Source organism: Thunnus albacares, chromosome 3, assembly GCF_914725855.1.
Source record: "Thunnus albacares chromosome 3, fThuAlb1.1, whole genome shotgun sequence".
Classification (NCBI taxonomy): domain Eukaryota; kingdom Metazoa; phylum Chordata; class Actinopteri; order Scombriformes; family Scombridae; genus Thunnus; species Thunnus albacares.
The window spans coordinates 29,020,732-29,036,304 of NC_058108.1; the positions used below are offsets into that span (position 1 = coordinate 29,020,732).

Below are 15,573 nucleotides of genomic sequence, written 5' to 3' on the forward strand. Positions count from 1 at the left end.
ACTTTGGTCTTAGAAATGATTGGAGGATAGAAGGGGAGCAGTGAGCCAATGGTGGTGGATCGTTTTGTGCAAATTGTTGTTCTGTTTGGCAAACTGATGTGTGTCGATGCGAAGGAGAAGAGGTCTGTAAATAGTAGTATTTAAAATAATTTCAAATACTTCTTTGTGATTTATCAAGTTGGCACAATGGCACCACAGTGGAACCAGAGGAATCCAAAAAAACTAAAAAGTAAAAACCTGGGGAATGGGAGATGGGAGGAGGAAGAAAACAAAAGAATTCTTGATAAAACACAGTGGAGCTACAGTGTTTCGGGAAGGAAGCTGAGAGTTTTAGGTCTTTTCCTAAGAGTCGTTTTTTGATTTTGAACAGTGCAGATATGTTTCCCCTGTGGGAATTGAAGACATTCATTTGAAGATTGGAATTTTTAGTTCGATTTCAAAATCAAAAACGTACCATTGTAAGTGAGCAGGTAGGTAAGTAACTTGGGATTCTGGTTTCTGAAAAGTCTGAAAGATTTCAAAACCATGTTGTACAAACAAAACAGTCACCTCTGTTGCAAATATAGAACTTCTCTCTCTCTCATCTGTACAACGTTCCCTCTTTAGGAGGATGAGGAGCAGGGGTTCACCAAGAGAAAAGAAGGGCTTGTTTTTTTTTTTTTTGGCTCAGCAGAGAGCACAATCCTCTTGGTAGAAAAGAAGAGCTCAAATGTCTCGTCCATCATACTGTTTGTCTCTGTTGGTGTTCACTTCTCAGCTGAGAGGTTCAAAACAGTCAAAACACAGTCACACGACAGAGCCATGCCATATTCAAATAATAGAATATTAATGATGAGGATCATAGGAATAATAAGAAGACGAGTAATGATAATAAGAATAATTAATAGTAATAACAACATATCATTCTAGGTTTTTTTAAATTCTGTATATAAAAACAGTGGTGAGGAGAAGTTGGTACACAGTAGGGCTCTACTATCCCCTTGGTTGATTTGGCACATTATACTCACTCTCTGGTGAGAGCTACCTACTCATTCTCAGCACAGTTGAATAATACTGTTGCTTGGCGACCCAACCTGAATTTGTCGTTTTTTTCTTGTTTTAAATCTCCAAAATCACGGCAAATCTTTCCAAATGTCTGCTTTCGCGGCAGTATCGCAGGGCGCGATGCGAAAACAATCTCCCCCGGCGAAGTGAGATCTTCATCGGTGGAGAATACTGTGTTTGGTGAGGTCAATCTGCCGTGGTCAGGTTCATTTAAGGTCGGTCTCAAGGCAGATTAGAAGTGTGACATTTCAGGATGGGTTGCCCGGCAACATTTAAGGTTTCTGTTCTTAATGTTGATTCTTTTTTTTTTTTTCTTCATTCAAAACTTAGTACAAATAGCTACATAAGTCAGAGCTATGATTTTCATTACATTACAAAAAAATCTCTCTATAAGTTATGATTTTTGTTGTTCAATATAATATTAGTTTGGTCCTCCATGTTCTCAGAAGCAAAGGCTTAGTTTTAGAGCCTGTGTGTTTGTGTGTGTGTGTGTGTGTAGATGTATGTATATGTGTGTGTGTGTGTGTGTGTAGATGTATGTGTGCACTTTGATTCTCTAGATCCTGTATATCATGTGTGTTTGTGTGTATTTACAGGTCTTTTTTGTATAGGTCTGTGTATAAACATGTTATGGATGCAGAATTGTTATGTTTCTTCAAAGTGTTTGGGGTCTCCAGGTGTGGGATCAGGCCTTCTGCTGGGCGGACACGCCTTTCCAGTAGTCCAGTATGTCGTGGAGATCCTCATCCTTGGCAAACTGAACCTTTCGCCTCAGTGCGTGTCCGGCTGCCACGTATCCTTCGTCCTCCATGGATGCCTGCCGGTGCCTCTTCCGGTGCAGTTTGAACCTCTCCCATAGCCCCAGGGTCGGGGTGCAGAGGAGCCCTTCATCCTCCTCGTCTTCCTCAGGGCTGGAGCAGTAGCTGAGGTTGTGGTACTGGGGCGAGAGTGGGTAGTGTGGTGAGAGCTGGGAGTAGGCCAGCTCCCGCTGCTTAGCCTGCCTGCTGAGGGTGAGAGGGTCTAACACAGAGGGCTTACGGCCCCCTGGGTGGTGGTGGAGCTCCTGCAGGATCTGAGGGTGGTGCTGCAGCTCCTGGAGGTGCTGCTGTGAGCCGGGGTAAGAGTGGCGGTGTTCATTGTACTGGCGGATTCTCTGCGCTTCAGCTCGTAAGATTGCCGCTGCCGGATTGACTGTACGGATGGCTTCTCCTCCTCCACCTCCCCTTTCTCCTCTCTCTCCCGGTGAGCTCCTCTCAATATAGCGGGTTTCTGACAAATGGTAACCTCCCTCAGAGCGGAACGAGCGTGGGCTGCGGGCAGAGCCAGGAGAAGAAGAGGTGCTGGGCCTTTTAGAGGTCGGAGGAGCCTCCATGCTGTGGTGTCGCTGCAACGAATGGTGGTAGCTTCTCCCCCTCTCTTCTCTTCCTCCTCTTCCTCCTTTATACACTGGGGAGAGGAACTCGCCTCCCCTTTCTTCTCGCTCTCCTTGCTCAGACAGAAGCACCAGCTGTGGCTCTGCTGTTGAAACAGCCCCTCCGCCTGCAGAAGAGGGAGATTTGATCCCCTGTTGGAAGGAGGTAGACTCAGATTTGAGGGCATCTATGCAGTTATTGATGATCTGGTTAACTTTATCAACTTCTTTAGCGATGGTTGAGATTTCTGCTACTGAACCCTGGGGGTTTGCTTGTGGCGACATCTCTCTTTCTCGCTCTCGTTCTCTCTCCCTTTCCACGCCAGACCCTCTGACCTCCATGTAGTTCAGTTTAGTAGGCTTGTGCGCTGGTGTTTCTATCACCTCCTGCAGCTTGTATGGATCAATCTCACCACCCTGAGGTAGGTAGGGCATTCTGGTCAAACTGTCCCCACCGCCAAGCTTCTGGGAAACGGATGCTCCACTCCCTCCCTCTATATCCGCTTCTCCACCATACTTGAGCTCTATCAGAGTCCTCTGGATCCTGCTCATCTTCCTCTCCTTCTCCTCCATGATCCTCTTCTTCCTCAAGCAGTGGACAACAAGGCCAAGGAAGAGCAGCATGCCGAACAAGCAACCCAAAATAGTCATAATGTAGTGGGTGGCAGATGACTGATTGGCTATCCTTTCAGCCCCAGCCCGGCGACCAGTAGAGATGGTCAGGCAGGTGTGGTTGAAGCGTAGGGAGTTTCGTATAGAGGCCACACAGTACGTGTAGTCGGTGTTAGGTTTTAAGTTCTTGAGCTCAATATCTTCTCTTTGACTCCTCAGATTCTGGATATCTGTGAAGAAGCTGTTGTTGTAAAGCACCAGGATGTACATTTTCCTGTACGGATGAGGGATCTGAACTGTTATCACAGCGCTTGAGTGCAGCACCTGCTTTAGCGTCATGATCGGATAGCCGTCAGAGATAATGGGGCTCAAGGTGATTACCTCATCAGGAGGGGTCCCGGAAGCACAATCGTCCAATCCGCAGGGAGAGGCAAAATCTGGTGGTGGGGTGGTGGAGTCAGCCAGGCCGATGACATAGAAGGATGTCACGCTAATGCCGTCATCTGTACATACAACACTGAGCATGTGCAGAGCGTTGCGTTGGGTGGGCATGCGGGGGTTCTGGCTCAGGAGGTTGTATCCGGAGAATCCTTGAGGGGAGTCACACACCATCCGCTCACTGGTCCTGTTGGGGAAGGCTGAGAGCCAGCGTAGAAAACCCAGCAGCTCACAAGAGCAGTTGAATGGGTTGGTGTAAAGTTCACAGGTGGTCAGTTTAGAGAGTCCAGAGAACAAACTGCCATCCAACACCTGGATCCTGAGGAAGAGACAGGAGGAAAATCATGGATTTAAATGGAAATATCACCCTCAGATAGACTCACATAGATGAATACAGTATCATCAAGCTGTCATATCAAATGTACTTGTTCCTCAGTCTTCTTAGATTTCAGTTCATGGTCTTAAATATCTCCCAAAATACCTTTCAACAAGTCTCAAAGAAGACTTAAACTTGTTCCATTCAGCTTTTACATTTCGGTAAAGAGCCTCGTTCCTGACCACATCACTGTCAATGACGGTAAAGCACACCCCTCTCGTGTAATATTGCTGAATTATGGTACCAATAGTAAGAACAAGACAGTTATTCCCGCTGAGGAAAAAGAAGGAATCTCAACTTTTATTGAAAAGCTGGCTTGTTGCAGCATTTCATCACAGTCTATAGTCTGTACTCTCAGTGAGAAAATTAGTATCTCTGCATCTTCTGCAGTGCTTTTTCCCTTTAGGTTTGCCCAACATCAGTGCAAAATGGGGAATTTAAAAAGCAGACCTTGATGTTTGATTTTCAGATGATGACACCAAGTCTAACATTTAACATTGATCTTTTGGGTGTGTTTAAGAAAACGTATAATCTCCGATCTAACTCTGGTGCAGCGGTGCCAGAAATATTTAAACTTGTTTTTTTTTCATTTGCCCAGTTAGCGTCATACAGGTCACCAATTAACCACAAAATATGAACCTAAGAAGATAAGTCAGACTGTGAGTAAACTGCATTTTCAATTTTTTTGGATTCCAACAAAAGGAAAGTAGAGCTCAAAGTTGTGTTTTCAAATCACTTGTTTTGTCCAGCTAACACTTTAATATTCCATTTTCATCCAAAGAAAAGTAGCAAATCCTCAACTTTTCATATCTATAGAGTATGTTTTTTTTCAGACATATAATTGATTAATCAACTAATCGTTTCAGCACTAAGACAGTATGTTTTCTGTCTGTCTCATACATACACAGACATAGGTCAATACCTGTTCATGGAGAGGTCTATATTCTCTATGTTGGGACATTCCCAGAAAGTGTTGGGTGTAACAGTCTCGATGAGGTTGGCTTGCAGGTAGAGATACTGCAGCTTGCCAAGGCCGCGCAGCATCCCCTCTGTCAGGTTCCTCAACTTGTTAAAGCCCATCTGGAGAACCTGGGGAGACAAAGACAAGTGGGATTATTCTAATCTCTGAAGAGCCGGCCAGCGCCAGGCATCACTCACTACAAGTTGGAAACATACAGAACAAACAGACGACGGTTCAGTACAATTCATGTTTCACATGGTGATCTAAGCCGCTATGCTGTGCTGAATTTACTCAGATCTTTCTTGTTCACATTTTACCTCCTGGCACAGCTCCAGCGGCTGGGGTAGACATGTAAGCACGCCAGCTCATTATGGCCGCGTTCAGTTTGTTGAAAACGTTTTTGTCCAAATGTTTCTGGAAGCCGTAATGAGTGGGTCTTGTCTTTCTTGTGTGTCTGTGTCTGTAGTGTGTGTGTGTGTGTGTGTGTGTGTGTGTGTGTAATGGTAGAATAATGTAGATACTTTACTCAAGTAAATGTAGCAGTACCACACTGTAATGAAAATACTGCCTCTGATTACAATAAGAAGTCCTTCATTAAAAATCTTTACTTGCATAAAAGTACAAAAAAGTACCAGACTGGAATATCTCAACAGCTATTGGATGGATTGCCATGAAATTTGGTACAGATATTCATGTTCCTCACAGGATGAATTATAATCACTTCGATGATCCCTACTTTACAGCTAGCACCATAATTATGTCAAAATTTTAATTTCAATACTTGCAAAATTAATGACATTCTCATTATCCTCAACTGGACTTTTTGTTTAGTGCTAATTAGCAAAAAAAAGCATGTTAACAGGCTAAACTAAGATGGTGAATATGGTAAACATTATACCTGCTTAACATCAGCATGTTAGCATTGTCATCATGAGCATATTATCATGCTGACATTAACGTTTAGTTCAAAGCACTGCTGTGCCTAAGGCACATCCTCACAGAGCCACAGAGTGCGGCTGTAGACTAAAAGTGTTGTTTTCATTTAACAGAAGAAGCCATATTTCTGTATTTCTGTCTAAACAAGCACAAGCAGCCAGACAAGAACTTTTCCCAAATAAAATACAGTCTAAAATCGACAGAATTATGATTTAAATCATTAAATATCTCATTAAAGATTAAGTAAAGAATCTTACTACTGACTACTGACAGTACTGATTCTCTGTACTACAGACACATTTTGGTTGGTACCAAGATGTATTTTGTGGTTTGATACCCAGGATTGTTAGCCTTCTGATGCATTAATATGTGAGTAGCATTTTTATGATGCAGCTGGTAAAGGTAGAGCTAATTTTACAATATATATACAGTACTGAAGGGCAGTTTACTGTGTACAAATGCATCATATTTTGTGTTGATAAATTTTTTTATATGTGAAACATTAACTATACTGTGACATTAACTATACTGTGTGTATACTATACATTAACCGACACTACAATTTTAAAATAAATGTAGTGGAGTAAAAAATGTTGTTGTGAAGTAGCTTAATATACTCAAGTACCCTTAAAATTGTATCTAAATACAGTCAATGGTAAATGTACTTAGTTACTTTGCACCATTGTGTGCATGTGCATTCACAAGTGTATCCATGCATGTACATGTACACTCACTGGCCACTTTATTAAGAACACCTGTGCAATCTGATGCAATCCAATACAACAGCTCTGTCATACATTCAACATTTACGAAGCTTATACATTGTTTTTACTGACATTGTCAGAAAGGTGATAATTCTATGTTATGTTTATTATTGAGGTTATTAACATACACGAGGGAGGCAAAATATTAGGAACACTTTTCAATGTAATGCACTCCAGCACACCATCACCATTCACTATGACCTCAATAATAAACACAAGTAGAATTATCACCTTTTTGACAATGTCAACTAAGGGTGTGCCCAAATACAAATACATTATTCGGCAAAGCACAAATAGTGTTTTTTTTTATGGATATTTCTTTCATAAGAATATTTTTAAAATTATTTGTTTTCAGGAAGAAAAAATGTCAAATATGAGCGTGCAGTTTGGTTACATCACTAGCTCAGTGTCTCTCCTCTGCTCCACTGTTACGTCTATCAGCAGGTCTCAATGACGGGATTCACATCCACCTGCTACATGACGCGCATTTCCTAATTTGGACATCACTCCTGGAGTTGTGGGTGCTCCCCAGAGATAAAGCTGAGCTACTGACACAAGCAAAGTGCTCCCAAGTGTGAAACGCTCCCAAGGGACTCTCCATAACCTGTTGTTCCTCTTCTCCTTTCCACAAAGTTAGGTTGTAAAAAATAGGCAATAAATGAAAAGTGCAAAGCAATAATCGCCTTTGAAGTTCTTCCCTACACGTTACACACTGTGCTGTCTCTGTGTTATGGGTGTATAAATAGGTAGAAGTCTGTCTGCAATGAGGTGTCAAGTAAAGTTTTAGCTCAGCAGTCAGCGCAGTTGTCTATGATCTGGGAGACTCCAGTTCGAGACCTGGTGTGGGGACCTCCTTCGTAAGGTAGTTTATTCATGAACACTTATTGTAACACTTTTAATTTTGTAAAATTAAAAATGTAATAAAAACAAAAACAGGATTTTGAAGCCTCTTTCCACTTTTATTCGAATACAAATACAAATAATTTTGCTGCCTCAACAAATACAGATACAAATACAAACACTGGGCCCTCTGCACATCCCTAATGTCAACAAAAACTGAAAGTGTATAAGCTTCGTAAAAGTAGAATTTATGTCAGAGCTGTTATATTGGATTGCATTAAATTGCACAGGTGTTCCTAATGAAGTGGTCGGTGGGTGTATATAAATGTTTATGACATCACTCACCTGCAGGTTGAATTGTGCTGAGAATGCTCCGTCCTCCACATAGCTGATATCGTTCTTGGTGAGGTTCAGATAGGTGAGGTTGCCAAAGCGACTAAGCGAAGAATAATGAACTGACCGTATCTTGTTCTCATTCAGCCTCAGATCCACAATAGTGCTGTTGACAGAAGTGTGAAAGCTGTAGATATTTGGCAAAGAGGCAAAATAATGCAAACATAACTAACTTTGGTAAGGTTTCTCACCTGTTTATGTGGGAGGGGATGGCCTCATAAGGCGGCTGGTTCATACTGCAGATTGCCAGCCACACAAAGCCTTTCTCCCCTTCGATAAGCCAGCAGTCAGCTGTTACCATTGGCAACCGGAATATTGACAGCAGGGCAAGCCAACAGAGGAAGGAGCTAACTGTGGACAGGACCACTGATGAAGAACCTCCAGCCACGTTTTGTCTCTGCCGTCCCAGTCCTGTCCTCTGGGCCATTTGGGATGTCGCCACAATATCCATTGGAGAAAGCCGTCCAGAGATGCGTGCCATCTAGCATTTATTCATGCAGGCTAGCGCCATTTGAAAGGGAGTGAGGTCTGGTTTGTACGATGACTTGGTGTTGACTTTTTCTTCAGATTTGTGTCTGTACTGCTTGAGGTTGAGTCACAGCATGAGTCACAGCAATTACACAGCACATGTAATTGTTCCCCAAATTGAAATTATGTTAAATTCGTGTTAGGAATTAAGGATTCCTTAATTTAGAAATGAGCACAGGAGAGAGATATATCCCTTCATTGGCAGTATATAGATAAACTGTATCAATTGTTAAATTAGGGGTTCACATTTGATTTGTTATGTATAAATTGGCAAGTGGACGTCGTCCTGGTGCCAGATTGGCTGGTACTCATGTCTTCTGTGGCCATCTGCATCTCTGATTGGACGAGCACCTCTTTTCTTTCTTCCTCATTGCTTGCTGCTCTGTAGTTGGTGTGAGAACTTGTCCCTGGAGGCAGAGAGAGAGAGAGAGAGATGGGAGGAGGGTGTTAGAAAAGAATCGCTAATGAAACACGGTGGCTTATTTTGTGAGATACCAACAAACACAACCCTGTTACCAGCATGTTGAGATAGAGGTAGCTATTTCTTCTTATATAACAGTCTGGCACACATACACCCACTTACACACAGAGTTACACACACAAATGTATGCATGCACACACATGTTTCCTATACGCCAAAGACATTTCTTGACACGTCCAATTAAGGCACATTGGTGCAGCTACACAACGAGTACCTGCAAATCTTAAAAATACTCAGAGCTTGTTGCTGCTGTACTGTATGTGCACACATTTGCAAACACACACACTTTTTCTGCCGCACCATTAGCCTCGGGGCCTTGATAGGCCTGGGCTAAGAATGGCCATGGCTCTGATACTGTATCTAATTAATTAATCTGCTCTAAATAAAACACTTCCTGGGAAAAACAGCTGATGTCTGATGGAACAGGAGAGACAGAAGGAGGCGGGGAAAAGAAAAGGACTCGCAAAGAGCTGTGGAATGGTGAGGAGGAAAAAGTGGGCGCAAGAGAGCGTTGAGGAGAGATGTTTGGGGGAGGGGATAGAGAGGGCGAGATGGAGCAAAGAAGGAGGGAGAGGGCGGTGAGGAGAGAAAGAGGCTGTGGTTCTGTGAGAAAAAGGAGGCTGGGAAGAGAAAGGGATGTAGAGTGGCTCTCTGTCTGTATGTCGGGGGAATTTGCTAGAATAGTGGCTCCCTCTTCTCTTTGAGAGCCTCTTTCTGGGCCATAAGAGCAACAAACAGGATGTGACATCATAGAGGTGAAGGAGAATGAGTGGGAAGGAGCGAAAGAGCCGGCCTTCCTCACAAGCATCTTTTGGCTGCTGCTCCCTCTTTATTGATTACAGATGAACAGAGAGGCAAAGATGTGCTGATGTGTCACCTCTAATCTGACAAAGAGGGAGAAGGCAAAGATCTTGAAAGAAAGACAAAGATCTCAAAGAAAGGGACGAAGCTTCCCTGAATATTTTGCGTCCTTGTAAAGAGTCCTGACATCACATCTGTGCTAGTAAGTCAATCCAATCTATCATTGGGGGATTTCTTTCATTGGTCTTTCTAAAGAAATGAAATGTGTTCTTGGGGTTTACTATCCATATTCTAAGATTAATGAATATCTACTAAATTTCTTGCTATTAGAATTTGAATCATCTGTGATTCTACCTAAATTAAACAATGATTTCTGTTAGCATTTAAAAAAAAACAAAAAACAGCTCCAATGAAGTTTTGCCAGCACGGCAACAGATGTAATACATCCACCAACACTGCTCTTATGTCAACCTTCTAACTTCTTGACCGTAACCACAGCTGTCTAAAAAACATTATTCAGTAGAAGCGGCTGGATTGATACCTTAAATACGACGAAGACCCACAATAAACATTTCTGTTATTTACCATTAAAAACGCTCCTGTGTTTCAACATGCACTCGATTAAAGCAACACGCACTCACTTAAATATCCCTTGGAATTATATCCATTTTGGACAATCACTCAACTTCCCTCCAATGCCAACACAGGGAATCGTGCGCCCTATAAGTAGCAAGGCAAAATGTAAAGGTGTAGCACGTCAGACTTTCCCCCTAAACTTAATGTTTCAGTTGCCTAACCTTAACTTAACCATATTTTATTTTTCATAACCGCAATGTTTCCCTAGCCATACCCATGCACACATCCTGTAGAAAGAGATCATTTTTAATACGGCATTGGACGTAATGTAAAAGAATGTAATCTGGAGTTTTGCAGACTCGTCCAGTATTGACGTTCTTGTCTAGTGATGGGATTGGATTATATATCTTCTTCAGAGGATGGTCAAAGGAAATGCTTAATGTTTGGCAACTATTTGTGGTAGTAATGAAAATATATTCAGAAGTAGCTTATTTATATTGCATTCACCTCAAATCATGACATATTATTCTCTCTACATTAATCACTTATAGTAATAAAAAGTATCAATATTAATATTGGTGATTCTGGCCTTGGTTTTACTTGCATTGGATTGAAACTTCATTTTGTGTTATGTCCCACCCCTACTATTCGACACTCCCTTTTTTTATTTTTATTTTTTATTTACCACCTGTCTATACAGATGGTGCAAACTACACAACATATTGTTTAGGAAGATTATATTTCAGGGGTGGAATTTTAGTAATATGTGTTTCTCTAACTTCTGGAACAGAACTTGGATGTTATTTTCACCTTGGCTCTTTCTATATAAATATCACAAATGTACACTGGCGTACACGAGTGTTTGTGTGAGTGTGTGTGTGTATGTGTGTATGCACTGGCAAAGATTTTTCCAACCTGTCAGCACAATCTATAATTGATGGTGAGACTTCCTCCCACATAGCATGAGACAAACTACCCAGTTAGGTCACCAGGAAAAGGGTAGGAACTGCTGCCAGCTTCACACACACAAACAAACACACATATGCACAGGAAATGTCCATTTTGCTGACCAAGGGTTAAGCTTGAGTAAACAAACTGTTTAGAACGGAGAACACAGGACTTTGGCGAGGATACAGAGTAGGCGGGGAGAACAAACAGGTTAGTTAACATGCAAAGACGGCTGATTTCCACCTGACCTCTTTTTGTACCAAGGTAAGTGATATCAGCTGAAGGGCCAGAAGACAGAGCAGGAGTGTAGGACAGCAGCAGAGAGAGATGCTGTTGCAGTTACTGGCTTGCACTTGACCTCCTTTTGTAGTAAATACACTTGTTGCAGCTAATGTGATATGCACAGAAGGAACTGTTAAGAGTCTGTCGGCCTCGTTTTCATTTTGCATCATTCATCGCCCGCGTCCTCTGTGCGTACACACACATGCCGCTACCTCTGCCTCTGAGAACAGCCGCGTGAAATATTCCAGCACTCAGCATCATGACCGGCTCGCTTTCTAGTCATGTCACACTCAAAGATTTATAGGGTACAAACTGTCATATGGAGGTAGACTGAAGTGGACTGAACCTTGCTTTAAAGAATGAAATGATTTCAGAATATACTTTTTTGACGTACAGGTTCTGTAGGAAAAAATCAGTGTATGTATGGCAAAAATCCTAGAGGGTGTTAAGAACTGGGCTTGGTGACAGTCCCCTGATACGCACAGACAGCAGTGTGTCACCTTTCTCACACAGTCTGCCATACAGCAGGGTACTGAGCCCCTCTACGGGAGTGTGTGTTTCTGTAGCACTTCCCTATTCTGTTCTCAACACATGCACACACATACACACACAGGCACAAACACGTAGCAAAAAGCAGCTAAAGTTGCGGCTGCTAAAAAAGCAAAAACAGACTCCGGTGTCCTTTGACTAAATTCATTTTTAGAAGAGACAGAATACGAGGTGAATGGAAAGATGCATTTAATGGAAAGAAGAGATTAGATATGAATTTGCATAAATGATGCGAAGACGTGACCGCACTGGTTTCAAATGTGTCAATTTGAGCAAAAAAAAATTTGCACTTATAAATCTTTTAGTGTAAGTTCAAGCAGGACAATTAATATTTTATTTCATCATCACTTTGGGGGCTCCACCTTTCAGTTATTATCCAAAGACCTGTTATCCAATGATCATCTTAGCTGAAGGATACCAGTTCTGTCTTTCTGCTGTGATTGAAGTTGATGCTGCTTATCTGCATCAGCCCTTCACCGCCCCACCGCCACCAGTGTCAAGGCCCTGTCTATGGCTCTCCTGGGGGATCTGTGTTTGGATGCTATGTATAGGACTCCATCCCTATAATCTACTCTAACTGAAAGGGTCGACATCAACATCTTATCAAATAAAGTTTCTGCATTCTTGATCACTTGTGGTGTCTTTGCTGATTGAAATGGGTGAATGAATCTTTTTATTAATTATAAACGTACAGGGATTGGCGGAAAGGAAGAGAGACTGAAAGGCAATAACAGGAAGAGCTGGTGATCCCAGTGAGCTATTGTAGTTTACAGCTCACGTCTTAACAGTTGATGTTTTTGCATTTTTGGGCGAATTAACATGGACTGCACTAATGGTCCACTGGTCAAATTTGCACCATACACTCTCTTGGCACTTTCTAATTGGCTGTGGTTTGTTTTAAGATGTTTTCTTATTAACTTACTTGACCCATAGCTGCTGTTCATATCTTTTTGACAAGCAGCTGATTTTTATCTCCCAAAGTCAAAGGGCTCTGTAGAATACATAAATGGTCATGCATCAATATCACTAAAAGTGAATAAATGATGCACCTTACATCAAGAAATCCTTTTAAGTGAATAGTAAACCAAAGTCGAGGTTTAACAGGTGCTTCAGGCCAAGAAATAGTTAAATCACAACTTATTTTTTGTTTTTTGTAAAGATTAATGATTAAGATATGATGTGTTAGTGAGAATATACAGTAGCTGTTTTGCCCAGCTTCCAATATTTACGCTAAGCTAAGCTAACTGTCTCCTGTAGCTTTATTTTTTTTTTATATGGACATGAGGTATCAATCTTTTCATCCAGCAACTATTCCTTTAACTATAATCACTATGTCACAACCAGCATAAATCATACCTAATTATAGCTTTAACTTTGAGCCTAAAACTAAGTCTTATTTAAATTGTTATTATATCTTAGGTCTTATTTTCATAGTGTTGACCTTCTTTTTTTTTAATCAATTAAGACAACCTTGTACTCACCAGACTAGTTTCTGGGAACATGGTGACATTGCTGCAACTATGTCCAACAGTGTGAGAAGCACAAGGATTCAGACAATCAAGCAGGTCGTAAATGATAATTATTCAAACCACTTCATTAATTATAGAAGGTCAAAGTTGAATCAGGAAGTATTCTATAAGCCAAATACGTTTGGCTCAGCTAAAGGTTTGTTTAAAACCTGAGTGACCATCTGACCTCTTGTGCTTCTTCTCGCAATGTCACAAAATTCCCCAATCTCAGCAATTTGGTTGGTGAGTGTAATATATTTGCCGATAGAAATGATGGCCAACACTAAAATATAAAACCCAGCAACAAAAGTTGTACATATACAAGAACAGACACTTCACAAACCCTGCACCAATACCCAACCAACCCTTTTTTTCCCATGTGACCGATGAACAGCACTTAGGAGATGGGTTATACTTCCGGGCAGGTTGTGAGCGAGGCTGAAATATGAGCACATTAATAACAGACACACATTAATGTACGCACATACATTAATGCCACACACAGACACACACGGCATAGTTTCCTATCTCAGGGAGTAGTGGGGTGTTTCACACTCTGCCCATTACTATTCCAAATCTGTGTGGAAAATAGCAGCACCCCACAAAGCCCTGAGCAGCCACCAACAGAAAAATAATGATGAGGGTGAAGGGAAAGCAGGAAGACAAATGACCCATGATGCCCATATGCTGTACATATGTGTGTTTGCACTTACTGTAAATCCATACTGTATATATGCATATAAGCGAAAGTCCCCTTAGAATAAAGTAATGATGGCAGCTTCTCCATCTGGTGACTGTGAAGATGTGATTGTATGTGTTGTGATGTGGCATCAGAATACAGTGTTATTAACTGCAGTTTAAAGTCAAACAGATTTAAATCAATGTGTATGTTCCTCCAGTATGTATGTTTGTTTTGTCTTGTGTACTTATTTGGTCAATATTGTCATTACCAAAAAGTTTTATTTTTCTGCCGTCATAGCACCTACTGTATATAGAGTTGTTATTTCAGGAAACCCCTGGTTCGAAAGTAAAAATCCCATTCATTTTCCTCATAGATGATGTTACATGACTGACATTTGGATCACTGGTATTAATGGGATCAGCATGAAACTCTTCCAGCTACATCATCAGTACAAAATATGAACAACTGCGTTAGACAATATCTGGTTCTTTATAAAAACAGTCAAAGGTATAAGGCTATGTACATAAAAAATTAGAGGCAGACATAAACTATGACTCCTAAGGTGCATCTCCGCAAGAAACATCCAATCACTGAGCCTAAAATTCAGTGCCAAGAAGACTGATTTTGCGGTCAACAGTGTTACTCGGTCCACTTTTATTTTCGGAGTCACTTTTGAGTGAATTCAGCAACCATGGTGCTGCATTTTATTTACAACTGCAACAACAATGAATTTTGAATTCATTACCACTCTGATTTGCGCTTTTGACTGCCTTCTTCTCCAGCAGTGGCTCATGGGTACTGTAGTATTTTTTTGTATGCCATGCCAAAATGATGAACAAAACACAATTTCTCAGAAATAGCTGACAATGTTGTTACTGTAGTTCGATTTGTTTAATATCTGTGTGGGTGGGCATTAAAAATAGTTCATAATATCACTACAGCACAAGCAGCAAGCTCAGTGTCTTAAAAGTAAAGACAATGCAGAAGTGTCTTAAACCTGCATTCTTTCTAATGGCCAGCAGGGGGCGACTTCAATGGTTGCAAAAAGAAGTCTGATTGTATCGAAGTCTATGGGAAAATGACCCTATTTCTCACTTGATTTATTACCTCAGTAAACATTTTCCTAATGAATTAATGGTCTCAATTACTAGTTTCAAGTCTGCTTCAATACAGCATATGTTCATTTTGTAAATTATGGTCCCATTTAGAGTAAAATAGACGATAAAGCAGAGTATGCTTTGGGGCATGGCTTCTTTTTTCTGGCTCCAAAAAACAAAGATAGCAACAGTCAAAATGCCGAACTCAAGGCTTCAACACAGGAGTCCACAAACCAGTGGGTGACTGTTGTTACAGTCTATACTACAGTTCCAACGGCGAAACATGATTTTCAGCAGCTGGGGTCAGTCGTTGGCCATTGCTTTTTGCTGTTGGTTTTATCTGTAT

The 15,573-nt window shown here is 41.3% G+C and overlaps 1 protein-coding gene across 1 annotated transcript; it reads right to left on the reverse strand.

The window, feature by feature from the left end:
- Positions 1-1,289: 1,289 nt before the first annotated feature.
- LOC122976253 (protein ELFN1-like) lies at positions 1,290-8,702 on the reverse strand. Its single transcript, XM_044344645.1, has 4 exons — positions 7,967-8,702; positions 7,728-7,881; positions 4,804-4,970; positions 1,290-3,824 (listed from the first exon to the last, which is right to left on the reverse strand). Exons 1-4 carry the CDS (start codon positions 8,254-8,256, stop codon positions 1,730-1,732), a joined length of 2,706 nt encoding a protein of 901 aa, XP_044200580.1. The 5' UTR covers positions 8,257-8,702; the 3' UTR covers positions 1,290-1,729.
- Between the last annotated feature and the right edge of the window lie 6,871 nt (positions 8,703-15,573).

Bases quoted from the DNA above. Each gene is read 5' to 3' on its own strand.
- LOC122976253 (XM_044344645.1), bottom strand. From the start codon at position 8,256: ATGGCACGCATCTCTGGACGGCTTTCTCCAATGGATATTGTGGCGACA. The intron at 7,882-7,966 runs GTGAGAAACCTT...TTCTGTCAACAG, and splicing joins ATCCCCTCCCACATAAACAG to CACTATTGTGGATCTGAGGC. The intron at 4,971-7,727 runs GTGAGTGATGTC...TTGTCTCCCCAG, and splicing joins CAGCACAATTCAACCTGCAG to GTTCTCCAGATGGGCTTTAA.